Source organism: Nematostella vectensis, chromosome 1 (assembly GCF_932526225.1).
Source record: "Nematostella vectensis chromosome 1, jaNemVect1.1, whole genome shotgun sequence".
In the NCBI taxonomy this organism is placed as follows: Eukaryota; Metazoa; Cnidaria; class Anthozoa; order Actiniaria; family Edwardsiidae; genus Nematostella; species Nematostella vectensis.
In genome coordinates this window covers 774,107-801,907 of record NC_064034.1, presented here as the reverse complement: position 1 = coordinate 801,907, position 27,801 = coordinate 774,107, and the positions used below count along the sequence as shown (strand labels likewise).

Sequence of the window (27,801 nt, the reverse complement as noted above, 5' to 3'; positions counted from 1 at the left end):
AGTTCATTTTGCTAAGCAGCATAAATTCGTCTCGAAAAAAATTCATTCAAAAACAGTTGACAGTTCTATGAACCTTGATAGGTATTTTATCTCCATTTTTGAAAATGTCTACTTTTTGCACTTTGTACTTTGCACTTGCGGATGTAATATGTTATGTTGATCACCCTTCCCCTGCTAGGGGGCTATTTTCTGTCCCTCCCCTCCTGTCATTCAAAAACCCCTTCTTTTATATGAGAAAACATAACAAACACGAAAACCTTTCATTTATTAAAACTACTACCAAAGAAAATAAATACACATGAAAATTACTTTTGATATTGTTGGGTTTTGAAGTTTCGTAATCATCTGTGATATTGCAACACTAGGGAAAAATGTTCCACAGGTATCCCATAGCTCATGGTTTCCAAGATGGCGGCCGCTATTGATGGTTCTCTGCCAGTCTGTCGTCAGGTATTTTCTTTCTTTTGCCTCGGATCTTGTGTTACAATTAGGTTACATGTGATTCTCTATCCATTTTTAGTCTGCAGCATTAATCGATGGCGTTCACACGGATTTCCTTGCCTCGTGGTACTCTGATAGAATTCTAGTACTTGTCACCCAGTTTCAAAAGTTCGGAACACTCGTAAGTACTTATTACTTGGAACCTACGATGTCAGATGCAAAGTTCGCGGTCAGTTGGTTGCTTGCTCGATTTTTTTCAGGGAACCCATTTGCTTCTTTTTCATCCTTGTTCCCTTTTTATAGAATTTCGTTACCCGCCCGTCATATGAAATGTTTCGCCCATGGAGTACTACACAGGCAAAGGATTTGACGAGAGAGGGTGTGCATACGCGCTCTCTCTTTTATGAATTTTCAAAAGAAAAAGACCCCCCACCCATCCCTAGCTAGAGCCTGCTAACATATGCTCATAGCTCATATGACGTTCATATGGTACTCTACTTCTTTGGACAAGTTAACCCACAGTTTCAGGTTGAAAACTTTTGACATCTTGCTGGGATGACTGACAATATTATAATTAAGAGCCATCAAAATGCACTTCACAGGTTTGCCTTTTCATAAGGGTCACAGATTTATGAGGTTGTCTATAATTTTTTAAATTGAATGGGAATGTGCTTAATTTATTTTGCTTCTGTTAAATATCAAGCCTACAGGAGTTCATTTTGAGGTTGTCTGTGCCTTATTTTAATTTGACGATCATCCGTACAGGTCAGTGTAACTAGGGATCAGCCCGTGGCACGACCAGATCAAGCCCAAGGTGGCACCGACTCACATACTTTCACCACTAAAGTCCTGATGGGCGATGACCTGGTGAGAGCTGTTCATTGTTTTTACTCATAGATTTAGTCTATTACAAACGTACAAGGTTTTGTTTTATCCCATCTGGCATGTCTATGAGATCTTATAAGCTTGTTTTTTTTCATCCCATCTGGCATGTCTACAAGATCTTATAAGCTTGTTTTTGCTTTATCCCATCTGGCATGTCTACAAGATCTTGTAAGCTTGTTTTTGTTTCAGCCCATTTGGCATGTCTATGAGATCTTGTAAGCTTGTTTTTGTTTCAGCCCATTTGGTATGTCTATGAGATCTTGTAAGCTTGTTTTTGTTTCAGCCCATTTGGTATGTCTATGAGATCTTGTAAGCTTGTTTTTGTTTCAGCCCATTTGGTATGTCTATGAGATCTTGTAAGCTTGTTTTTGTTTCAGCCCATTTGGCATGTCTATGAGATCTTGTAAGCTTGTTTTTGTTTCAGCCCATTTGGTATGTCTATGAGATCTTGTAAGCTTGTTTTTGTTTCAGCCCATTTGGTATGTCTATGAGATCTTGTAAGCTTGTTTTTGTTTCAGCCTATCTGGCATGTCTACAAGATCTTGTAAGCTTGTTTTTGTTTCAGCCCATTTGGTATGTCTTTGAGATCTTGTAAGCTTGTTTTTGTTTCAGCCTATCTGGCATGTCTACAAGATCTTGTAAGCTTGTTTTTGTTTCAGCCCATTTGGTATGTCTTTGAGATCTTGTAAGCTTGTTTTTGTTTCAGCCCATCTGGCATGTTTATGGGCAGCAGATCTTCAAAGCCATCAATGGTGAAGACGGATGTAAGCCTGTCCTTGTGGCCATCGCACTACAGAACCACTCCCCAGAGATACTGAAGTGCATCCTTGGCCAGCTGGAGTCCATTAGGCAAGTCCAGACACCATGATGCTTGGCAAGTCCACACACCATGATGCTTGGCAAGTCCACACACCATGATGCTTGGCAAGTCCACACACCATGATGCTTGGCAAGTCCAGACACCATGATGCTTGGCGAGGTTAGACACCATGATGCTTGGCAAGTCCACACACCATGATGCTTGACAAGTCCACACACCATGATGCTTGACAAGTCCAGACACCACTACACTTTAAAAGTCCACACACCATGATGCTTGGCAAGTCCACACACCATGATGCTTGACAAGTCCACACACCAGGACACTTGGCAAGTCCACACACCATGATGTTTGGCAAGTCCAGACACCCCAGATGCTTGGCAAGTCAACACACCATGACACTTGTCTAGTCAAAACACCCCAGACACACACCATGAAACTTGGAAAGTCCACAAACCACGAGGCCTGATGTGTTGGCAAGTTCACACAGCATGACACTTGGCAAGTCCACACAAAATGAGTCCTGATGTGTTGGCTGTGTTCCACACACCATGAGGACTGATGTGTTGGCAATGTGAGCAGAAAAATGGTGTGACTCAGGGGAGATTCAGACTGAAGACCTTTGCTCTACATGTTGGGTAGCCTTTGGTTTGTTACTCTACCAAAATAGGCTTGTTTTCTGTATCAGACTGTACAAACGCTTACTAATTTAAGAAACACTATAAGTCATGTAAGGAAAACTTTGCAACACAATCAAGAGACTATAAAAGTTTTATGAGTATTTATTACTTTCTAAACTGTTTTCAAGGAAATACATGTTTTTAAATATAAAAACTGTTTTACCAAATCATACAAGTTGCCTTGAAAGTCAGATCAGTGCAATAAGAGTAATCATCGCCAAGCCTGTACCAAATGAGAATAGGATGACAAAACCAAGAACAAGCCGATGCTTCCGACCATCCTGAAAAAAGCAGAAATGTCAGCAACTGTCAGTCAATTATTCATAATTTTAAGAATGTTTTTTAGTCTGGCTTCCCTTAGAACCGGCTATGGGGTGTGCTAGGGGTTAATAACAAAACAAGCAAGGGGTTAATAACAGAACAAGCGAGGGGTTAATAACAAAACAAGCGAGGGGTTAATAACAAAACAAGCGAGGGGTTAATAACAGAACAAGCGAGGGGTTAATAACAGAACAAGCGAGGGGTTAATAACAAAACAAGGGAGGGGTACTTACACTACAAGGGAGGGGGTACTTACACTACAAGGGAGGGGTACTTACACTACAAGGGAGGGGTACTTACACTACAAGGGAGGGGTACTTACACTACAAGGGAGGGGGTACTTACACTACAAGGGAGGGGGTACTTACACTACAAGGGAGGGGTACTTACACTACAAGGGAGGGGTACTTACACTACAAGGGAGGGGGTACTTACACTACAAGGGAGGGTTTCTTACACTACAAGGGAGGGGGTACTTACACTGCAGGGGCGGGGTACTTACACTACAAGGGAGGAGTACTTACACTACAAGGGAGGGGTACTTACACTACAAGGGAGGGGTACTTGCACTACAAGGGAGGGGGTACTTACACTACAAGGGAGGGGTACTTACACTACAAGGGAGGGGTACTTACACTACAAGGGAGGGGGTACTTACACTACAAGGGAGGGGATACTAACACTACAAGGGAGGGGGTACTTACACTACAAGGGAGGGGTACTTACACTACAGGGGAGGGGTACTTACACTGCAAGGGAGGGGTACTTACACTACAGGGGAGGGGTACTTACACTACAAGGGAGGGGATACTTACACTACAAGGGAGGGGATACTTACACTGCAAGGGAGGGGGTACTTACACTACAGGGGAGGGGATACTTACACTACAAGGGAGGGGTACTTACACTACAAGGGAGGGGGTACTTACACTACAAGGGAGGGGATACTTACACTACAAGGGAGGGGGTACTTACACTACAGGGGAGGGGGTACTTACACTACAAGGGAGGGGTACTTACACTACAAGGGAGGGGGTACTTACACTACAAGGGAGGGGGTACTTACACTACAAGGGAGGGGTACTTACACTACAAGGGAGGGGATACTTACACTACAAGGGAGGGGATACTTACACTGCAAGGGAGGGGGTACTTACACTACAGGGGAGGGGATACTTACACTACAGGGGAGGGGTACTTACACTACAAGGGAGGGGGTGCTTACACTACAGGGGAGGGGTACTTACACTACAAGGGAGGGGTACTTACACTACAAGGGAGGGGGTACTTACACTACAAGGGAGGGGTACTTACACTACAAGGGAGGGGTACTTACACTACAAGGGAGGGGATACTTACACTACAAGGGAGGGGATACTTACACTGCAAGGGAGGGGGTACTTACACTACAAGGGAGGGGATACTTACACTACAAGGGAGGGGTACTTACACTGCAAGGGAGGGGGTACTTAACTACAAGGGAGGGGTGCATACACTACAAGGGAGGGGATACTTACACTGCAAGGGAGGGGGTACTTACACTACAAGGGAGGGGTACTTACACTACAAGGGAGGGGGTACTTACACTACAAGGGAGGGGTACTTACACTACAGGGGAGGGGGTACTTACACTACAGGGGAGGGGATACTTACACTGCAAGGGAGGGGTACTTACACTACAAGGGAGAGGGTACTTTATTTATTTTATTTATAAGGCTTTTACCACTATAACACATATTGAAATAGCGGTAAGGTTGACACAACAGAGCACGGCTCCAACGGCATCAAAAGTAGTTTGGAGTGCCTGGCTATATCTGACTGCTAGTTGGTTTTAAAAGAGGGTAATGATGACGTAGTGCATACAGTATATCTACAGGGAGTGTATTCCACACCTTTGGAATTCGATTGAAAAATAAATTTTGAAAAAGCTTAGTTTTACAGAGGGGGTGGCTATATCAAGATTGCTCCTGTGGCGGGACGATCTTAGTGATGGCAATGGTTTAAATTAATGCGAGGACGGAATGTTATAGTGTCCATTTAGGCATTTATACATAAAAACTTACACTTACTTACACTACAAGGGAGGGGATACTTACACTACAGGGGAGGGGTACTTACACTACAAGGGAGGGGATACTTACACTACAAGGGAGGGGATACTTACACTACAAGGGAGGGGATACTTACACTACAAGGGAGGGGGTACTTACACTACAAGGGAGGGGATACTTACACTACAAGGGAGGGGATACTTACACTACAAGGGAGGGGTACTTACACTACAAGGGAGGGGTACTTACACTACAGGGGAGGGGGTACTTACACTACAAGGGAGGGGATACTTACACTACAAGGGAGGGGATACTTACACTACAGGGGAGGGGTACTTACACTACAAGGGAGGGGTACTTACACTACAAGGGAGGGGGTACTTACACTACAGGGGAGGGGTACTTACACTACAAGGGAGGGGGTACTTACACTACAAGGGAGGGGGTACTTACACTACAAGGGAGGGGTACTTACACTACAAGGGAGGGGATACTTACACTACAAGGGAGGGGTACTTACACTACAAGGGAGGGGGTACTTACACTACAGGGGAGGGGTACTTACACTACAAGGGAGGGGGTACTTACACTACAAGGGAGGGGTACTTACACTACAAGGGAGGGGTACTTACACTACAAGGGAGGGGTACTTACACTACAAGGGAGGGGTACTTACACTACAAGGGAGGGGGTACTTACACTACAGGGGAGGGGTACTTACACTACAAGGGAGGGGGTACTTACACTACAAGGGAGGGGGTACTTACACTACAAGGGAGGGGTACTTACACTACAAGGGAGGGGTACTTACACTACAAGGGAGGGGGTACTTACACTACAAGGGAGGGGTACTTACACTACAGGGGAGGGGGTACTTACACTACAAGGGAGGGGTACTTACACTACAAGGGAGGGGGTACTTACACTACAAGGGAGGGGTACTTACACTACAAGGGAGGGGTACTTACACTACAAGGGAGGGGATACTTACACTACAAGGGAGGGGTACTTACACTACAAGGGAGGGGATACTTACACTACAAGGGAGGGGTACTTACACTACAAGGGAGGGGGTACTTACACTACAAGGGAGGGGTACTTACACTACAGGGGAGGGGGTACTTACACTACAAGGGAGGGGTACTTACACTACAAGGGAGGGGGTACTTACACTACAAGGGAGGGGTACTTACACTACAAGGGAGGGGTACTTACACTACAAGGGAGGGGGTACTTACACTACAAGGGAGGGGGTACTTACACTACAAGGGAGGGGGTACTTACACTACAAGGGAGGGGTACTTACACTACAAGGGAGGGGGTACTTACACTACAAGGGAGGGGTACTTACACTACAAGGGAGGGGTACTTACACTACAAGGGAGGGGGTACTTACACTACAAGGGAGGGGTACTTACACTACAAGGGAGGGGGTACTTACACTACAGGGGAGGGGGTACTTACACTACAAGGGAGGGGTACTTACACTACAAGGGAGGGGTACTTACACTACAAGGGAGGGGATACTTACACTACAAGGGAGGGGATACTTACACTACAAGGGAGGGGATACTTACACTACAGGGGAGGGGGTACTTACACTACAAGGGAGGGGTACTTACACTACAAGGGAGGGGTACTTACACTACAAGGGAGGGGATACTTACACTACAAGGGAGGGGATACTTACACTACAAGGGAGGGGGTACTTACACTACAGGGGAGGAGATACTTACAGAAGTCAGGGATAGCTGTGGTTGCTGCATCCCCATCTGTTCAACTGCAAAACAGACCACACTTTGCATATTAGTGATATGTTTTTTTAACAGAGAGAGTTTGAAAATAGATACCAACCCATTCCCGTGGATTTCTCGAGGGTAAATCCCTTGCTCTTTGACGGGCTTGCACGCTGCATGATTTCAAAAATTAGGACAAAGATGATTCCAATGCAGTAAGCAATCAACACCCAGAAGCCATTTTTCAAACCCAGGTTTCTGATGAAGTGGTAATTCAATGTCGCGAGGAACAGCGTGGCAACTAAAACGAGAGAAGAAAACTCAGCTAAGTGAAAAGAGTGTCCCGAATACATGCCAGCCAACGGAAAACGTATGATGTAGTCTCTCTAAGTTTTCACAAATCAAGATGTTTTATCAAGGCAGCTCACCGGCAAGGGTTAAAGCAGATATTCCGACAAAGCGATGCGCCCAGTTAAAAATGAACCGTCTGTTGAATAGAAAAAAAATATAAGTATTTTAAAACCCAGATCAAAATACATTGTTCAAAACGAAAATGTTGTTCGATATTTTGTTGCATCATCGGTGCAACACAGTTGAGTATTCAAGTTTATCCCGGAATAGTTATCCCTTAAAGCCGCATTGTCACCAGTCTACTTCCGATCGATGACGTAACAATCTCTGATAATTTTTAACGGAAAACGCGAAAAATATAAAACAAAAATGAAAGCTGTATGTCTACTGGAAGGTTCTTTGAGGATGTGACCGATAATTTAAAGAGGATGGCCTGTTAAATAGCGCGGATTCTATTAGATTCTATTGTCTTTTAACGGGTGAGGTTTCCGTTGTACCTCCGGAAGTAAATTGGTGACAATGCGACGTTAAGAAGCTCAGCTGATTGCCTTTAATGATTAGTCTTTGCGAGAAAGACCACCATCGTTAGTTATCGTGAATGCATTAAAAGTGACTTACTTTTCAGCTGCTGGTCCAGGGCGAAGAAGCGCCATGAAGGGTTGAATGACCGCGAGCCCAACAGCAGTAATGCCCATATAAGGATGAGCACCCCACGAACGCTACAGTACACCACATGCAAGTCAATATACCACTCACATGTTACAAGACTATACGATTCAGCCACATCCACATCCCCAGTTAGTCACTACAATTACTTGACACTTGGTATTATGACAGACAAAGTCTCACCATAGTCTTCTAATACCTGAACTCTACCAAGTGCTCCGCACCTAAGCGATCGCAGTAGCATAACACAATACATAAGTTCGCACTTCACACCTAAGCGATCGCAGTAGCATAACACAATACATAGGATGGCACCACACACCTAAGCGATCGCAGTAGCATAACGCAATACATAGGATGGCACCACACACCTAAGCGATCGCAGTAGCATAACACAATACATAAGATGGCGCCACACACCTAAGCGATCGCAGTAGCATAACACAATACATAAGATGGCGCCACACACCTAAGCGATCGCAGTAGCATAACACAATACATAAGATAGCACCACACACCTAAGCGATCGTAGTAGAATAACACAATACATAAGGCACACACCTAAGCGATCGCAGTAGCATAACACAATACATAAGATGGCGCCACACACCTAAGCGATCGCAGTAGCATAACACAATACATAAGTTCGCAACACACACCTAAGCGATCGTAGTAGCATAACACAATACATAAGATGGCACCACACACCTAAGCGATCGTAGTAGCATAACACAATACATAAGATAGCACCACACACCTAAGCGATCGTAGTAGAATAACACAATACATAAGGCACACACCTAAGCGATCGCAGTAGCATAACACAATACATAAGATGGCACCACACACCTAAGCGATCGTAGTAGCATAACACAATACATAGGATGGCACCACACACCTAAGCAATCGCAGTAACATAACACAATACATAAGATGGCGCCACACACCTAAGCGATCGTAGTAGAATAACACAATACATAAGGCACACACCTAAGCGATCGCAGTAGCATAACACAATACATAAGATGGCACCACACACCTAAGCGATCGTAGTAGCATAACACAATACATAGGATGGCACCACACACCTAAGCAATCGCAGTAACATAACACAATACATAAGATGGCGCCACACATGTAAGCGATCGCAGTAGCATAACACAATACATAGGATGGCACCACACACCTAAGCAATCGCAGTAACATAACACAATACATAAGATGGCGCCACGTGTGGTTACTGTGGTTCTGACTGAGGCGCGTACCAAAGATTCGCTGAGGAGGGGGGAGGGGGGCTAGCTATGATACAAAAAAATAGATAGTATTAGAAGACCCTTCCATTTGGAAATAACCCGTTTTTTGTGGCCAAGGGAGTACGCGACTATCGGATTCCCGTCTCACAGGTCGTGATTAGACCGCTATGGTGTTTCACAGGATCTTGATAAGACCTACAGTTAGAAGGTAAAATCAATGATATGTTACTTCAAGAAATTGTCTTTAACTTACGTCGGACCAGCCCTCGACGTGGAGGAAAATCAGTATCAACCCGACGCAGCTAAGTAAAACCACCACCATCATAAAGGCGCGGTGGACCTACAAAGAGAGAATATTGTGATAGTGGGAACACAGTGAATACATAAACGAAATACCATCATTATAATGCCGCGATGGATTTTCTCAAAATGGATACTGATAAAAAAGGAAATTGATTTCTTGATATCATTTCATTGTTACGCTGAGGTTATTGAGGTACTAGTGCTCCACCTACTGACTGTACGCACTGCTATCATCATGAAGCTGCAATAAATAAATACCACTAGCCACCCATTGCTGTGCGATTGAGATTTCCGTCATGGATGGTATTATTTACCAGTGTTTCCGTCATGGATAGTATTATTTACCAGTGTTTCCGTCATTGATGGTATTATATACCATTGTTTTGTTAATTTTTCTTTGAACAAGATCGCAATCTACCTGGAACCAGATGAGTTTTCCAAAGATCTTTTCGCCTTTCCAGGCGCTCTTCATATACCGAGCCATGAATATCGCAACTGTAGCGAACGCGAGCCAGGCGATGCTCATCACACAACCTGATGGAATAGAGTATGATAACAAAATCATTAACAATGGTGCTACAGCAAATCACAATTTCACCATCAACAAATTGTCACTACCATCATCACCTCTCACACTAGACAGTATTTATAAACAACAACAACAACCACTACCAACAACAACATTGTCATCACCGTTATCATCAACAACATTGTTGTCATCACCATCTTCAACAAAAACTTATCAGCAGTTTCATTGCCATGACTACCAACATCAAGGATAATAGTGCCATCATCTTCTCCTTCAATATCATCAGCATCACCAGAATTTATCATGATTTTCGACATCATTATATCATACCATCTTGTACTGGTGCATACAAGCGCGCACCTAGGAGGGGTGTGAAGCCCCTACCCCTCCCCTCCCCCCCCCCCCTCAGTAACACCCCATTCTCCTTTCAACAAACCCAGCCACTAACTTGACATCGTCGATGAGAAAATCACACCAGCCTCATCCCCGCAACTAGACGCTTAAAACCGTTATCGCGATATCAAACATGCAAGAGCTATACTGCTCAGCTTATGTTGTGTTTAACACCGTGAGCCGTACTGCTCAGCTAAGGTTGAGTTTTCTTATGTTGTGTTTGACACCGTGAGCTGTACTGCTCAGCTAAGGTTGTGTTTTCTTATGTTGTGTTTGGCACCGTGAGCTGTACTGCTCAGCTAAGGTTGTGTTTGCTAATGTTGTGTTTGACACCGTGAGCTGTACTGCTCGGCTAAGGTTGTGTTTTCTTATGTTGTGTTGGACACCGTGAGCCATACTGCTCAGCTAAGGTTGTGTTTTCTTATGTTGTGTTTGACACCGTGAGCTGTACTGCTCGGCTAAGGTTGTGTTTTCTTATGTTGTGTTTAGCACCGTGAGCCATACTGCTCAGCTAAGGTTGTGTTTTCTTATGTTGTGTTTGACACCGTGAGCCATACTGCTCAGCTAAGGTTGTGTTTTCTTATGTTGTGTTTGACACCGTGAGCCATACTGCTCAGCTAAGGTTGAGTTTTCTTATGTTGTGTTTGGCACCGTGAGCTGTACTGTTCAGCTAAGGTTGTGTTTTCTTATGTTGTGTTTGACACCGTGAGCCATACTGTTCAGCTAAGGTTGTGTTTTCTTATGTTGTGTTTGACACCGTGAGCTGTACTGCTCAGCTAAGGTTGTGTTTTCTTATGTTGTGTTTGGCACCGTGAGCCATACTGCTCAGCTAAGGTTGTGTTTTCTTATGTTGTGTTTGACACCGTGAGCTGTACTGCTCAGCTAAGGTTGTGTTTTCTTATGTTGTGTTTGGCACCGTGAGCTGTACTGCTCAGCTAAGGTTGTGTTTTCTTATGTTGTGTTTGGCACCGTGAGCCATACTGCTCAGCTAAGGTTGTGTTTTCTTATGTTGTGTATGACACCGTGAGCTGTACTGCTCAGCTAAGGTTGTGTTTTCTTATGTTGTGTTTGGCACAGTGAGCTGTACTGCTCAGCTAAGGTTGTGTTTTCTTATGTTGTGTTTGGCACCGTGAGCCATACTGCTCAGCTAAGGTTGTGTTTTCTTATGTTGTGTTTGGCACCGTGAGCTGTACTGCTCAGCTAAGGTTGTGTTTTCTTATGTTGTGTTTGACACCGTGAGCTGTACTGCTCAGCTAAGGTTGAGTTTTCTTATGTTGTGTTTGAAACCGTGAGCCATACTGCTCAGCTAAGGTTGAGTTTTCTTATGTTGTGTTGGACACCGTGAGCTGTACTGCTCAGCTAAGGTTGAGTTTTCTTATGTTGTGTTTGGCACCGTGAGCCATACTGCTCAGCTAAGGTTGAGTTTTCTTATGTTGTGTTTGGCACCGTGAGCTGTACTGCTCAGCTAAAGTTGTGTTTTCTTATGTTGTGTTTGACACCGTGAGCCATACTGCACAGCTAAGGTTGTGTTTTCTTATGTTGTGTTTGGCACCGTGAGCCATACTGCTCAGCTAAGGTTGTGTTTTCTTATGTTGTGTTTGGCACCGTGAGCCATACTGCTCAGCTAAGGTTGAGTTTTCTTATGTTGTGTTTGGCACCGTGAGCTGTACTGATTAGCTAAGGTTGTGTTTTCTTATGTTGTGTTTGGCACCGTGAGCCATACTGCTCAGCTAAGGTTGTGTTTTCTTATGTTGTGTTTGGCACCGTGAGCCATATTGCACAGCTAAGGTTGTGTTTTCTTATGTTGTGTTTGGCACCGTGAGCCATACTGCTCAGCTAAGGTTGTGTTTTCTTATGTTGTGTTTGGCACCGTGAGCTGTACTGCTCAGCTAAGGTTGTGTTTTCTTATGTTGTGTTTGGCACAGTGAGCCATACTGCTCAGCTAGGGTTGTGTTTTCTTATGTTGTGTTTGGCACCGTGAGCCATACTGCTCAGCTAAGGTTGTGTTTTTTTATGTTGTGTTTGGCACCTTGAGCTGTACTGCTCAGCTAAGGTTGTGTTTTCTTATGTTGTGTTTGACACCTCGAGCCATACTGCTCAGCTAAGCTTGTGTTTGCTAAGGTTGTGTTTGATACCGTGAGCTTTGACGAGTGCGGAGATTCCCTCGGTTTCTCGAATGATCGCTGATACACGCAGGTCTATCTTGGACTTGGAGAAGATGGGTGTCTTGGTATGCTTTTGCACGCTCCCTGTGGTGTGCAATTGTACAGCACAGTCAACTTTAACTTTGCGACACAACGCTCATGGACTTTTTTGCGAGAATCTGTAACTTATTCTCTTATTGCTTTGTTCCGCTTTTCGTCCAAAGCAACGTTGTGTTGAGACGAGAGTCTTAATTTAAATACAAAGTCATTGATATAATTAAGTTACTAATAGATCCCCCTAGAGTATGTCGTGGTGACTTCGTAGAAATAGAAAAACGTAGAGAAGGAAATAAAACAGTGACTTAAACTTAGCGCTATTGGAGCAGCTGTTTAGCAAGAGCTTATAGAAATATCGTTGTTTGTTACCGCTGCTTGAAATTTTATTTTTGGATTGTTAGACAGAGGCGCTCAATACAAACTTGTAAGCTTATTGGGGGCGTTCATTAGATAAGAGGAGTTCTTCAGATAGGGGGCGTTCATTAGATCATCCACGGTATATTAAATCGTCAAAGATTACAAGTTCTCGCGTGGTCACCTGATACTGGCCCGTCTCCAAACACGAGGTGCCACTTGCGATCGAGGGCTCTTAGATTCGCAGTGCCAGGAGATATCTTACGCAGAAACCTGGCAAAAAGACGGAGCGATGATGGAGCTTGTAACGAGGGAACGATTATGGGGCTCTTAAAGACGGAACGATGGCGAGGCTTGTAAAGACGGAACGATGTTGGGGCTCTTAAAGACGGAACGATTGTTGGGCTTGTAAAGACGGAACGATGATGGGGCTTGTAAAGACGGAACGATTTTGGGGCTTGTAAATACGGAGAGATTATGGGGCTTGTAAAGACTGAACGATTGTCGGGCTTGTAAAGACAGAGATATTATGGGGTTGTAACTCTTAATAATAAGGAGGATGTGCGTAACCTCTCTATGGAGACTGTATTTCTTGTCATAAAAGTGATAAACTACTTACTTGCATCTTGTGCTATCACCCTCACGTACTCCGAACACTAGACTCGTGTCACCCGCATTCTAAACACAAAGCACAGACAATTATTGATTACAATTTGTGTCGATGAAGGAAACACAAACAATGATAGATAACAATGTGTGTGGATGAAGAAAACACAGAAGAAAAGGAAGATTACTCTCAACCCTTTGTGTTAATACTATTGTAATGATATGTCATCCAATAGTATGTCACGCAATTCACATCCGGGTCCTGGGTGTTTAATAAATTCAACATGGCGGCGTTCACCATGCGGTCGTTTGTCTCTCTTGTAAAGAACTAAACATTACTACTATATGAATATTATGTTAAAACTTTGAGAATAATGTGTGACTACCTACCAAAGTTGTTTTCTCAGGCAATGAGTACCCTTTTAGAGCATAGTGATGCAGCTCGACTTTTCCGGCCACAGTAGCGCAAACCATGGTGTCAATTCCATCCTATAAAAGAATAAGACGGTCATCCAATAACCTATTACACTCAGATGGAAAGGGGATGACGGAAGGGGAAATGACAAACAGGGCAGACAGACAGATAAACAGACAACATGGACAGACAGACAGACTAACAGACTAGATGGACAGACTAACAGACAAAATGGACAGACAGACTAACAGACAAGATGGACAGACTAACAGACAAAATGGACAGACAGACTAACAGACAAGATGGACAGACAGACTAACAGACAAGATGGACAGACTAACAGACTAGATGGACAGACTAACAGACAAGATGGACAGACTAACAGACAAGATGGACAGACTAACAGACAAGATGGACAGACAGACTAACAGACAAGATGGACAGACAGACTAACAGACAAGATGGACAGACAGACTAACAGACAAGATGGACAGACAGACTAACAGACAAGATGGACAGACAGACTAACAGACAAGATGGACAGACAGACTAACAGACAAGATGGACAGACTAACAGACAAGATAGGCAGACAGACTAACAGACAAGATGGACAGACTAACAGACAAGATGGACAGACTAACAGACAAGATGGACAGACAGACATGGATGAGTGCAGCATGACGCACCATTCCCTTGTTCTTATATGAAAACCCAATGGCCACCCAGTCGTTTTTGGCAGTCAGCTCAAATTCGATATTGCCTGCGCCGTTTGTCTTGTAGGTGACCAGGTATTTACAGTCTGTGTGGTCTTTGCACCCCTGAGGCTCAGCATAGCAACCTTTGGTCTCACCGCAGCCAGCCGTGTTCACCTGCAATACGGTAGAGACAATGTAGCAAACGCAATGAGAATCGAAAGATGGTGCGCAATGTGTGTAAAACGTCAAAAGAACATTCTGATTCCCTCCCTCCCAAGCACATGAAACATCAAAACTAGTTTAAGATAAAGTAAAATAGATTAAGCATCTGTGAAATGTCAGACAGGTGTAACTAGGTACCACGGGACCAGATATCGAGCATTGATATCTGGCCAACCATGATCAACCTACGCGAAGCTGGAGGGTTGAAGTGGCATGTATTGTAAATGGCTGGTGTTGCGAGATACTACAGGAACTAATATTGAGCCTTGAGGAACTTTCTGTGCTTGGTCCATGTACTTTACCTTATTACCCTGCGCAGGCGCAGTAGGGATAGAGTAGTATGGAGTGTGAATGGCTGGGGTGGCGAGATTCACTTTCCCAGCCGTGGACCATCTGTTTGCGTAATGATAATGAACAGTCCCAGTGCTTCCTAAAAGATAAAATGTAGAACGTTTCTCGAATCTTAGTTAGATAAGAATTGACTCTATCAGATGCCATCAGAGTTTTTGCTTGTTTTTGACACCGCTAAGGATTAAAAAATTGAACATCTCATATTTTCCCTATATCTTTGCGATATGTTGTATGGTTGACTGAATGTTATCAAATGCATAGGAGTATACTTCGAAGAGAAAAAATTACCTGACATTCCGTGAGCAAATATGAGGAAAAGATCGGATGTTAGGTTCTGTAGGTTAGACGCCTTGGGGTACAACGGACGCAAAACACTGCAAGATAAGAAGTACAGGACATCAAACCAAAAGAGGAACATCTTAATATGAACCACAGTGAAATACGACTGTTTGATCAAGAGAGGAACAACTAAATATGAACCACAGAGAAATACGCCAAGCACAAAGTCGAACAAAGGTTGTTGACTGTTTAATCCAGGGGGGACTCCCTATAAGAAAGCGTAGTCACAATTGTAATTAAAGATGTCGAGTTTTTCCTTATTATTGGAATAACTTAAAGCAAGTATGAAAGACCCACGGGTGAATGTTATTATACCTGCATTATGACCAAGGTTTACGGGTGAATGTTATTATACCTGCATTAGGACCAAGGTTTACAAGTGAATGTTATTATTCCTGCATTATCACCAAGGTTTACGGGTTAATGTTACTATACCTGCATTATCACCAAGGTTTACGGGTGAATATTATTATATCTGCATTATCACCAAGGTTTACGGGTGAATGTTATTATACCTGCATTCACCAATGTTTACGGGTGAATGTTATTATACCTGCATTATGACCAAGGTTTACGGGTGAATGTTATTATACCTGCATTATGACCAAGGTTTACGGGTGAATGTTATTATACCTGCATTATGACCAAGGTTTACGGGTGAATGTTATTATACCTGCATTATGACCAAGGTTTACGGGTGAATGTTATTATATCTGCATTATCACCAAGGTTTACGGGTGAATGTTATTATACCTCCATTATGACCAAGGTTTACGGGTGAATGTTATTATACCTGCATTATGACCAAGGTTTACGGGTGAATGTTATTATACCTGCATTATGACCAAGGTTTACGGGTGAATGTTATTATATCTGCATTATCACCAAGGTTTACGGGTGAATGTTATTATACCTGCATTATGACCAAGGTTTACGGGTGAATGTTATTATACCTGCATTATGACCAAGGTTTACGGGTGAATGTTATTATACCTGCATTATGACCAAGGTTTACGGGTGAATGTTATTATACCTGCATTATGACCAAGGTTTACGGGTGAATGTTACCTGCATTTGATGGTTCCATTGCTGTATGCAGCCCGAAGGAGTGTCAAATCTACGGTGTTGTCCTGAAGAGAGAGAATAGTGCTTAGGCATTAAGAACGACACAAATCCACATCCCCCTGTGGCATATAACGCTTTTCCTATACGGGATCTGTTTTATGATAAGCTTACAAGCCCAACATATAGAAGATAGTACGTGGAATGACCACATTTTCCCTGCAACAAATTATGAACCATACTTTGCTTACTTTGTTTTGTTATTTGGGTTTGTAAAACATTCGGGTAATACAGGTAGCCAGCGGGCTATCAAACGTGAAATACATCACGCACTTAGAAGAAAGCAAAATATCAAAGAGAGAAACATACAAAAAATATACCTGTCTCTCGGCTGAATGGCCATTATTCCAGTAGAGCCTGGCTTGGAGAGCACCGTCACCCATCAAAGTACAAAACACGTCATCGCCCTTGTTCTATAAGGCAAATAGGCAATTCTAGCGATGCACTTTCTCTTTTAATTTGGAAATCGTTTGCTCTACATGTCCGATGTGCGTGTCTGAATACTTCGTAAAGGCTAACCGCAATCCACACCCACTCTGGGTTAAACCACCCCTACACACCACACCACCCCCTACTCACCACACAACCCCCTACTCACCACACAACCCCCTACTCACCACACGACCCCCTACTCACCACACGGCTCCGTACTCACCACACGGCCCCGTACTCACCACACGACCCCGTACTCATCACACGACCCCCTACCCACCACACAACCCCGTACTCACCACACGGCCCCCTACTCACCACACTACCCCCTACTCACCACACAACCCCCTACTCACCACGACCCCCTACTCACCACACGACCCCATACTCACCACACGACCCCCTACTCACCACACAACCCCATACTCATTACACGACCCCCTACTCACCACACGACCCCCTACTCACCACATGACCCCGTACTCACCACACGACCCCGTACTCACCACACGACCCCCTACTCACCACACGACCCCCTACTCACCACACGACCCCCTACTCACCACGACCCCCTACTCACCACACGATCCCCTACTCACCACACGGCCTCCTACTCACCACACAACCCCCTACTCACCACTACTCACCCCCTACTCACCACACAACCCCCTACTCACCACACGACCCCCTACTCACCACACGACCCCCTACTCACCACACGGCTCCGTACTCACCACACGGCCCCGTACTCACCACACGACCCCGTACTCATCACACGACCCCCTACCCACCACACAACCCCGTACTCACCACACGGCCCCCTACTCACCACACTACCCCCTACTCACCACACAACCCCCTACTCACCACGACCCCCTACTCACCACACGACCCCATACTCACCACACGACCCCCTACTCACCACACAACCCCATACTCATTACACGACCCCCTACTCACCACACGACCCCCTACTCACCACATGACCCCGTACTCACCACACGACCCCGTACTCACCACACGACCCCCTACTCACCACACGACCCCCTACTCACCACACGACCCCCTACTCACCACACGACCCCCTACTCACCACACGATCCCCTACTCACCACACGGCCTCCTACTCACCACACGGCCTCCTACTCACCACACGACCCCGTACTCACCACACGATCCCCTACTCACCACACAACCCCCTACTCACCACACGACCCCCTACTCACCACACGACCCCCTACTCACCACACGACCCCCTACTCACCACACGACCCCGTACTCACCACACGACCCCGTACTCACCACACGACCCCCTACTCACCACACAACCCCCTACTCACCACTACTCACCCCCTACTCACCACACAACCCCCTACTCACCACACGACCCCCTACTCACCACACGACCCCCTACTCACCACACAACCCCCTACTCACCACACGACCCCCTACTCACCACACGACCCCGTACTCACCACACCACCCCGTACTCACCACACGACCCCCTACTCACCACACAACCCCCTACTCACCACTACTCACCCCCTACTCACCACACAACCCCCTACTCACCACACGACCCCCTACTCACCACACGACCCCCTACTCACCACACGGCCCCCTACTCACCACACGACCCCGTACTCACCACACGACCCCCTACTCACCACACGACCCCCTACACACCACACGACCCCCTACTCACCACACGACTCCATACTCACCACACGACCCCTACTAAGCACACAACCCCGTACTCACCACACGACCCCCTACTCACCACACGACCCCCTACTCACCACACGACCCCCTACTCACCACACAACCCCCTACTCACCACACGACCCCCTACTCACCACACGGCCTCCTACTCACCACACGACCCCCTACTCACCACACAACCCCCTACTCACCACACGACCCCGTACTCACCACACAACCCCGTACTCACCACACGACCCCCTACTCACCACACAACCCCCTACTCACCACTACTCACCCCCTACTCACCACACAACCCCCTACTCACCACTACTCACCCCCTACTCACCACACAACCCCCTACTCACCACTACTCACCCCCTACTAACCTCCCTAGTACTCACCATGGCGGGCACAGTGTTGAATCCCACAGAAACGTACTTGTTCCTGGCGCTCATCTCTATTGTGATGTTGCTACCGCTGATGCTATAGACGAGAAGGTATTCGCAGTCTTTGCTGTCAGAGCAGTTCGAAGGTATAGACACACAGCTCTTGGTGGTATTACATCCGGCCTTAGTGATCTATGTGAAACGATAGATGTATGTTGGATTTACACGGTGGATGATAATGCTTGAAATATTATTATCCAATCAGTAAGGGAAAGTTCATTTATTATCCCGAGGGGGGCGCGAGGATTTTGATAAAAGGGATAAAATTTGACCCCCCCTTTAGGAGTAACAAAGGTGTTCATGCCCCCCCCCTTATGCTTCCCCCATATTTTCAGTGCCTCCCGCCCTTCCAGAAAACCGAAGAAAGAAGGAGCAAAGGAAGGAACGGCAATGACAATGTCAGAAACGCGAGCAAGAGATTAGCTGCAAGCTGGACAAAAATTTCTCAAAGATGCAACTAAACTCCAGGTTGCTGTTAATACGTATCCTTGACTCCTGGATTGTGCATGCCAAATAATTGCTCCCAAACCGAGACAAGTTAAACCAAGAAGTGTGATTTGACACTTCGTCAAATTATATAGAAGAGACAACTAGGCATATATAGATTGTGCTCTGCAACTTTTGAGCAACTTTTGGCATTTTGAGCAACTTTTCGAAGGACCAGCAACCTAGGGCAACTTTTGCCTTCCTTTGCAACTTTTGAGCAACAAATTGGTATAAAATCGATCCAAACCATCAAAAAGTTCGTAATTATCTAAAAATGATCTTGGACAGTCCTCACTCGTTTTACGTGTGCCCACGAAATCTGAACAGCGGCAATTATAACGGGCGTTTAAATATCTAGCGGTGATATCGAGGTTGCAAGAGACGCAGGGGCAACTCTCATGAAACCCACAAGCGCATCGATATCTAGGAAACCAAAAATCTGCGTGAATGAAGGAAAAACAGGCAACAAAAGAGCGGTCAATCGACGTCGTCAAATGCAACATGCGCTACGGATCGTTTAGTATAGGCTGTGAACTTTATCACTGCCTAAAGCATCATTGAGTATATTAAATATAATGTATATACTGCATTTAATAACATGCCTATCCAAGTGAACTTTGACTCGTTAGAAACTTTACTAGAAAATACGTATCCTATTTATTGTTGAGTTAAAAGAGATTGATTGACAAATGTATTTATATTTTAATGATTGGGAAAATATTTAAAGAAATTGTTGAAATAAAATAAAAACAAGCAAACAAATATGTTTTGAGCATTTATCTAGAACAAACGACTCTAGAGAGCGAGCAACTTTTTTTAAATTCTGGTGGCAACTTTTGGATATATTGGAACTATTGGATTATATATTTGGATATATATATATTATTATATTATTAATTTTAGAGCAACTTTTGACCACACCTTCAAGCAACTTTTCCCAAATTTACTTGCACAATCTACACATGCCTAGAGACGACACCCAAAGGAATCAGTGACCCCCCTTTTAAAATCCAAACACTTTCGACGCCCCCCTTTAGACCTCGGAGCCACACTTTCGAGCCCCCCCCCCCACACACACGCCCCCCCTCCCCCCTCGGGATAATAAATGAACCCTAACTTTCCCTAAGCTAGCTGTTTCTCACTTGCAAGTATCAAACAAAAAAAAAGTGTTGTTTTGCGCTTGTGTCACATTGAGAATCGAAAAAGCGTTGCGCTTGTATTTGCTCTTGATGTAAACACGGCCCTTGGTGTACACACCACAGCTTTTGGTGAACACATGGCTTCTTCTTTATCTATGGCCCTGTTTCATATAGTTTTGAAAGTCGCAGTTTTAGTTGTAGTTATTAGTTTAGGTTCTGTTAGTTCTGCATACCGTAAAGTCTGGCTCGACTGGTACCGAGGGGCGAAGTGTGATAGCAGGCCCTCTGATCAGATCCGACTTGATGTTAGACCAGAATGTGCTAAAGTCGTGGACAATGGTCGCCCTGGAACCGCAAACACGGTCAGCTAGTACAGTAAGTATAGTAATTGCCGGTGAAACAGTAACAATACTAAATGTTACGGCCACGACACCGTATATCACTACACGTTGACGACACGGTATGGCCCGAGGACGACACGCTATGACACGGCGACAACACGGTTACGACACTGTCACTACACGGTGACGTTGACGTTGACGACGGTGACCCGGTGACGACACGCTATGACACGGTAACTACACGGTTTGGCCCGGTGACGACACGCTATAACACGGTGACGACACGGTGACTACACAGGACGACACGGTATGACAGGGTGACTACACGGTCACTACACAGGACGACACGGTATGACAGGGTGACTACACGGTGACGACACAGGACGACACGGTGACTACACGGTGACGACACAGGAAGACACGGTATGACACGGTGACTACACGGTTTGGCCCGGTGACGACACGCTATGACACGGTAACGACACGGTTTGGCCCGGTGACGACACGCTATGACACGGCGACGACACGGTCACTACACGATGACAACACAGTATGACACGGTGACGACACGGTCACTACACAGGACGACACAGTATGACACGGTGACTACACGGTGACGACACAGGACGATACGGTATGACACGGTGACTACACGGTGACGACACGGGATGACACAGTATGACACGGTGACGACACGATGACAACACGGTATGGCAGTGACGATAAGGTTTGGCCCGTTGTTACACGTTAACTTACCAGAATCGTATGTTCCCCGAGGAGACAGATACTGGCGCCTTCCACGTAAACGTCCGATTAAACCAATCCATCCGTCCCGGATTCACGTGACTCATGGTGTTCTATGAGACCCCAAGAGAAGACAGGAATGGCCAAATTACTCATAAGATGGTTTCGATGAGCTGTTTGTTAATAGTAATATCCACAACCAACACCACTTCCCTTTACAACTCTGACTACACTCATGGGTACTAACCTGTGGATTCTCGTTTCCAGAGCAGTACATGTAACGCGCATCTGTAAATAAATTTTCAATGTCATAACTAAGTGTCGCGTGCGGACTGGTAAAGAGGGCTCCAACATATAAAACAACACCAACATTTATAAAAACATATTATAGCTCCCACATGTTTCTTATAAAAATATTCAGTCTGAAAGGGTCAGCTCCCCCCATCTCCCTACCCCCAACACACCATCCCCTGACAAAGGGACAACCCCGGATGTGCCACTGATAGTATGACAAAGAGACAATCCCCGGATGTGCCACTGAGAGTATGACAAAGAGACAATCCCCGGATGTGTCACTGAGAGTATGACAAAGGAACACAAAGCCAAGGTGGAACTCACGGTTAGGAACATCCACGAAGTTACCGACAGGCCACGGGATCGCGCTGTCATTGGACCGCGCCTGCACTGTAAAGCCACGGAATGCACGTGAGCCGGCGATCGTGACGTTGAGGGTGTCTCCAGCGGAGTAGTTGCTACGGGAGACGGTGAGCGTGTACGGGCTCGGCCCAGTCTGCGGTATGTGGGGGACGTTTGGCTGCTTGTAGTGTACTGGAAACAAGGTGTCGCACGTGCTGTAAGGTGCAGCATACGGGTAGCCATGGCAACTTGAGATCACTATGACAACGACAAGCAGCACCTAGATTTACAGAGGAGGAAGATCAAATATCGCCCTTCTGCAATTATACTAGTATGTATCCATCCATAAACATTATGCATAAAGTTACTGCGAAATGCACGGGTTTACGTCATAAGAACAGACCAGTGAATGAGGTCTTCTAGAAGCCTTCAATAGGCGGGGTGACAAACGTGCACCGCGAGTGGTTGCGCGTGTGGAGAAAACAGAGAATGTAAAAAGTCTGCCTCACAAACGTTTCATTCCCTTATTTCATATCGACTTAAGAGTTATAGTTAAGTGTTCAAGTGTTATTGTGTACGCATCATCGACTAACCAATATCTAGAATAAAATATTCACATAATATTTAACAATTAGACTGCAAGTTCGAGTTTTCAATGAGTCAATAGATAGCCAACGAGGCGAGAAGCGCCGACTATTTGACTTATAGATAACGAGACGATTTTAATAATTCTAAGTAATAAATAACCGCTCTTGTTGCCAAAATCATCGCGTGTCGGGCTACAAGTTGGCAGCTAATCTCTGAGCTCCTCAGTATTTCTAAGTTTTTTTGGAAACCATCCACTTCAATCCTCACGAATGTGACCTGTGAATCAAGTATTTAATTCAAGAACAATTTTATAACAACCTTATCTGAAATTCGTCAGGATTGATCCAATTTTGTACCAGTTATAACCAAGATTCACTAAACAGAATTTGCCAAGACTACGTGCATTATTCGAAAATGAGCAAGCCCGGCAAGCACGGAATAGATGACGATGATAGCTTCGAAACGGGTCAAGCTTTGAAACGGCTGGACACAAGATCTACCCCTAAAAATAAAGGCCTGGAACAAAGTATAAATATGAAGCTGGATTTTAATACAATCGACGAAGAAGATGAAGAATCAAGATCACCCCAGGCGGCCAGCAGTTTTGTCAATAGCCTGTGGCCTTTGCTCGAAGCCAAATTAGATCGCTGGATCGAGTCCTCCCTTTCGAGAAAGGTCGAGGTATTGGCCACTGAGGCAATCAACAAGTATGTCTCGTCAAAAGAGTTTAAAGAATCACTTAGTGAGACCGTTGGGTTTGATCTAGCAGAATCAGCAGACGAAATCCAAATATTACGTAAGAAGACAGAAGAGCGAGAGAAGATAGCCGTGGAAGTGGACGGTGAGCTAGATGAATTGGAACAGTATTCTAGACGTAACAACATAAGAATAGACGGCATCTCCCAGACCGAAGAAAAAGAAGATACAGATAGGCTGATAATAGAAACGATCAAAGCTAAAATCGGCATAGTGATCGCACCAGCGGACATATGCCGATAACACCGCGTGGGACAGGCGAAAGGTTCTAACCTCCGGCAAATAATCTGCAAATTTGTCAGGCACAACATCAAGGCTAAAATTCTGAAAGAAAAGAAATCTTTAAGAGAAAAAAAAAAGAAAAATTACGAGTGAACGAGGATCTAACTAAAGGCCGGTTAGATGCCATAAAAGCCATCAACTCAAAGTTGGACATCTACAAGTTCTGGACAATCGACGGAACAATCCACGTACGACTAAACAAAGACAAAGACAAAGCCAAAGAAATAATACATTCTCTTCGCCAGTTGAAAGACCTACAACAGTTAATTGAAAAGTTAGTGTAAACCATCCCAGTGAAAGTAAGATCTTCTACATTTGTTTTCACGGCGATTATAACAGATTAATCCAGGATGAATCTAATAAGAATTTAGGAGGAACTTGACATTGCAGATTTTTTTTACCTGATTTTAAATATGATCTTTATTTTAAATGATTTAGAAGTTCACTAAAATAATTTATATACCGGTGTTTCCGTAAGACTTAGAAGTATGTTGGGCTTATACCAAGCTAGCTCTGTCTATAGATGACATCAGGAAAAAATGTTACAGTTGTTTAACCCATTGACTCCTGGCTTTTTTGGAGCTGAATTTACAAAAAACAGACTGAAAACAGATACCTCCCCCCCCTATTCTGAGTTTTATACAGCCCGTCAAAGTCAAACACAGCTGCACCTAGTCAGCGGTATCCAAGCTTTCCAACAGTGCTTTGCGGTCCCCACTTTTAATCCCTCGTCGATGTGCTGAAGCCAGCACAAGTTGATGGTTGCTTGTATTTTTCATCAAAAATACAGCTATGAGCATATTAGGAGAGTGTCTCAGGACATCATGAAGTCTTTTGGGCCTTAATTGAGTGCTTTGCTTATGGATATTTGCAAGCAAAGGTGGATTCATGATGATTTTTTCTTGTTTGGCTTTGCCCGGATGAGAAAATAATTTTCTAATGAATCACCACAGCTCTCCTAAATGCTGTCTTTTCTGAAACCAAATTGATTCCAAAATTGTTTACACTGCTATTCTGGGTCTGTATGACCTGGAATTGATTTGTTTGGCTTCGGGGTGAAAAGACTTATAAAAAACCATCTGACTTTGGGGAGAGGAGTGTTGACTGGCCCTCCCCTCGTGAATTTTCCCCTGGACCTCCCAGAATGCTTTGCAATACGTAAAGATATTTTCGTGGTTGTACAATCCTTCAAGGAATGGACATTGTGTTTTGAGGCCAAGGAAATGTACCTGGAGGATCAGAATAAAGGTATCTATTTGTGTCTTGAGCTGTGTTTGCTGATCTATCTCCCTTGTGTGGTATTTTGAGCGTTTTATTGAGAGGGGTGATTCTGCTTTTCTCTCCTTGTTCGGTTTGAGATTTGTCAAAGAACCTGTGCTATTATTTGGCTTAAGAGTAGATGCCAACACCTTGGTTGGATGCATATCTGCAAGACTATTTATCCCTTAGACTGATGCCTGAGTATCTTCATCTTGTTGTGTTTATTTTGAATTTATGAATTTTTTGGGTTGTGGGTACTTCCCAAAGCCGGTACAGGCCGGTTGAGGGGTCAATGTGTTAAATGATGTTATTAATGAAAGGGAATCGATTTCTTGCTGCAATAATAATCAACAAGCTGTGAATTGCTCCCGAGTTTTGGACTCTGAAAATCGGAATGAACAAAACACTGATCATCTAAATTCAATGCCCTTTTCAAACCAAAATTGTTGTATTATGTATGATTGCGTGACGTTGTATGACGTCATGGTTTTGAGATAATAAAGTCACTTAGCACTTGACCGTCGTACAATATGGTGGCAGCCCTGAGGACCCGCTAAAAATCAGTTTTTAGCAGCCTAATATCCAAGTGAACAAGTCAGCGTTTTATCTGGGACATTCCGTTGGACAAACCGAAGAAAAACAGGGAAAAAACTGTGGGAGACACGACCCGTTTGACACTCTGCACAAAAACTTAACCTCAGCGAGTATAGTTCAAGTCAAGGGACAACATACCGCCGACTTCAATTCACCGAGCTGGAAAGAAACACAAGAACCACAGACAGCTACCACACACTGGGAAGTACAATCTACGTCGACTTAACAGCTGAGTTGATTTATTCAAAGAGTATTTTCTGTAAATAAGCTTACAAAGACAAGCTTACCGTTGTCAGAAATAAACTACGACAAGCCGGCAGATTCACATCAATTCCAACTCTGGGAGGACTTTCATCTCAAGCGGATATTTATAACGACTCCGGACGTGTACAGACTTTAACTAGAGTAGTGTTAGGGCAGTTTAAAGTAAGCATAACGTGGTTTTCTTGCCGTTCCAAAGGGGACTCGGCAGGCTTATTCAGTTTGAGAGTTTTCATTCACGAAAACAAAACGTGCCATCGACGTTTTGACCGCGCGCGGCCTGGGACCGTAACACAGGTATACCGCGCACGCTAAAATTTTCTAGTACGATCTTTTTCGCGATTTCGCGACGTTTTTTCGCGCATATTTTTTCAGATATTTTTTAAGCGTTATTAACTTCTTAAAATTATCACTCTGTCTTTGTTATTGTGCGAATTTATTAACAGTAATGGCTACATATCAGATCCCAGCCCCACCCCCAATGTCGTTACAGGGAGACGTAGTGGAGAACAGGCGGGACTTCGAAACCTCATGGGACTATTATACCATTGCTACCGATCTAAGGTCGAAATTGACATCCCCTCCAGGCAAGGAAATAGTAGCCGCAACACTTTGCACGGTAATGGGCCCTGAAAGCAAGAAGATAATGAACTCATTACCCACCCTGACCAACGCCGACAGGAAAGACCCGAAGAGGATTATAGAAGAGCTTAGAAAATACTTTGTACCCCAACGCAACGTGCAACACAGAAGCCCTCCGAGTCCGTCGACGAATATGTCGTCCGCCTGCGTCATCTAGCCAACTCTTGTGAGTTCGGTGACTTGAAGGACTCTCTCATCCGAGATGGGATAGTCATAGGTACTACCGATGAGAGTGGACGTGAACGCCTTTTAAGGGAACGGCCGGTGCCAAGCCTAGATAAGGTGGTGGAAAGCCTTCGATCTGCCGAGATCTCAAGAACTCACCGACAAGTGATAAGCGGGAAACCATACTCGAGCCAGGCAGAAACCATTCACCATACAGATAAGAGGCAGCCGAACAGAAGAAACAACCAAAGAAAGGGCCGGGGTAACAACGGTAACAACAGTGGACAACAAAAAACAAACGGGAACAAAAGAAGGCAAACCCAAGACCGTAGACCACCAACCCCGGGAAGCCATAACTCCTCCACCTCCTGTCACTGGTGTGGAAAAAAGGCAGACCATGTCAAGAAAGATTGTCCTGCTAAGGATGCAAAGTGCCGTAACTGCGGCAAAACAGGCCACTACGCCGTAGTCTGTCGGTCAAACAAACAAGTGCATGAAGTAAATAGAGAAGAGGAAGGAAGCTACCAGGAAGATTACTATTTAGACGACTGCTACTTCATGGGCGAAGTGAGCACCACCAACGATGAATT

The 27,801-nt window shown here is 44.7% G+C and overlaps 3 protein-coding genes across 3 annotated transcripts in view; 2 read left to right on the top strand and 1 right to left on the bottom strand.

Moving 5' to 3' along the window:
- The first annotated feature begins 176 nt into the window (after positions 1 to 176).
- Positions 177 to 3,164, top strand: LOC5505825 (proteasome assembly chaperone 3). Its single transcript, XM_001626528.3, has 4 exons — positions 177 to 450; positions 521 to 622; positions 1,207 to 1,308; positions 2,033 to 3,164. Exons 1-4 carry the CDS (start codon positions 397 to 399, stop codon positions 2,192 to 2,194), a joined length of 420 nt encoding a protein of 139 aa, XP_001626578.2. The 5' UTR covers positions 177 to 396; the 3' UTR covers positions 2,195 to 3,164.
- LOC5505826 (putative ferric-chelate reductase 1) overlaps positions 2,913 to 27,801 on the bottom strand; it is a 50,402-nt gene continuing 25,513 nt past the window's right edge. Inside the window, exons 3-23 of the mRNA XM_032374182.2 lie at positions 22,646 to 22,943; positions 22,275 to 22,315; positions 22,040 to 22,140; positions 21,176 to 21,287; positions 19,273 to 19,449; positions 17,056 to 17,148; positions 16,682 to 16,743; positions 15,563 to 15,648; positions 15,226 to 15,353; positions 14,693 to 14,875; positions 13,981 to 14,079; positions 13,604 to 13,662; positions 13,169 to 13,257; positions 12,565 to 12,678; positions 9,926 to 10,041; positions 9,458 to 9,544; positions 7,904 to 8,004; positions 7,363 to 7,421; positions 7,053 to 7,235; positions 6,935 to 6,978; positions 2,913 to 3,107 (exon numbers count right to left, since the gene is read on the bottom strand). Coding sequence (XP_032230073.2) covers positions 3,015 to 3,107; positions 6,935 to 6,978; positions 7,053 to 7,235; positions 7,363 to 7,421; positions 7,904 to 8,004; positions 9,458 to 9,544; positions 9,926 to 10,041; positions 12,565 to 12,678; positions 13,169 to 13,257; positions 13,604 to 13,662; positions 13,981 to 14,079; positions 14,693 to 14,875; positions 15,226 to 15,353; positions 15,563 to 15,648; positions 16,682 to 16,743; positions 17,056 to 17,148; positions 19,273 to 19,449; positions 21,176 to 21,287; positions 22,040 to 22,140; positions 22,275 to 22,315; positions 22,646 to 22,943 — 2,325 coding nt within the window. The 3' untranslated portion in view covers positions 2,913 to 3,014. The remainder of the gene's footprint in view (positions 3,108 to 6,934; positions 6,979 to 7,052; positions 7,236 to 7,362; positions 7,422 to 7,903; positions 8,005 to 9,457; positions 9,545 to 9,925; positions 10,042 to 12,564; positions 12,679 to 13,168; positions 13,258 to 13,603; positions 13,663 to 13,980; positions 14,080 to 14,692; positions 14,876 to 15,225; positions 15,354 to 15,562; positions 15,649 to 16,681; positions 16,744 to 17,055; positions 17,149 to 19,272; positions 19,450 to 21,175; positions 21,288 to 22,039; positions 22,141 to 22,274; positions 22,316 to 22,645; positions 22,944 to 27,801) is intronic.
- Positions 23,327 to 24,845, top strand: LOC116613694. The gene has a single exon (XM_032374183.2). The coding sequence runs from the start codon at positions 23,666 to 23,668 to the stop codon at positions 24,248 to 24,250; it is 585 nt and encodes a 194-aa protein (XP_032230074.1). The 5' UTR covers positions 23,327 to 23,665; the 3' UTR covers positions 24,251 to 24,845.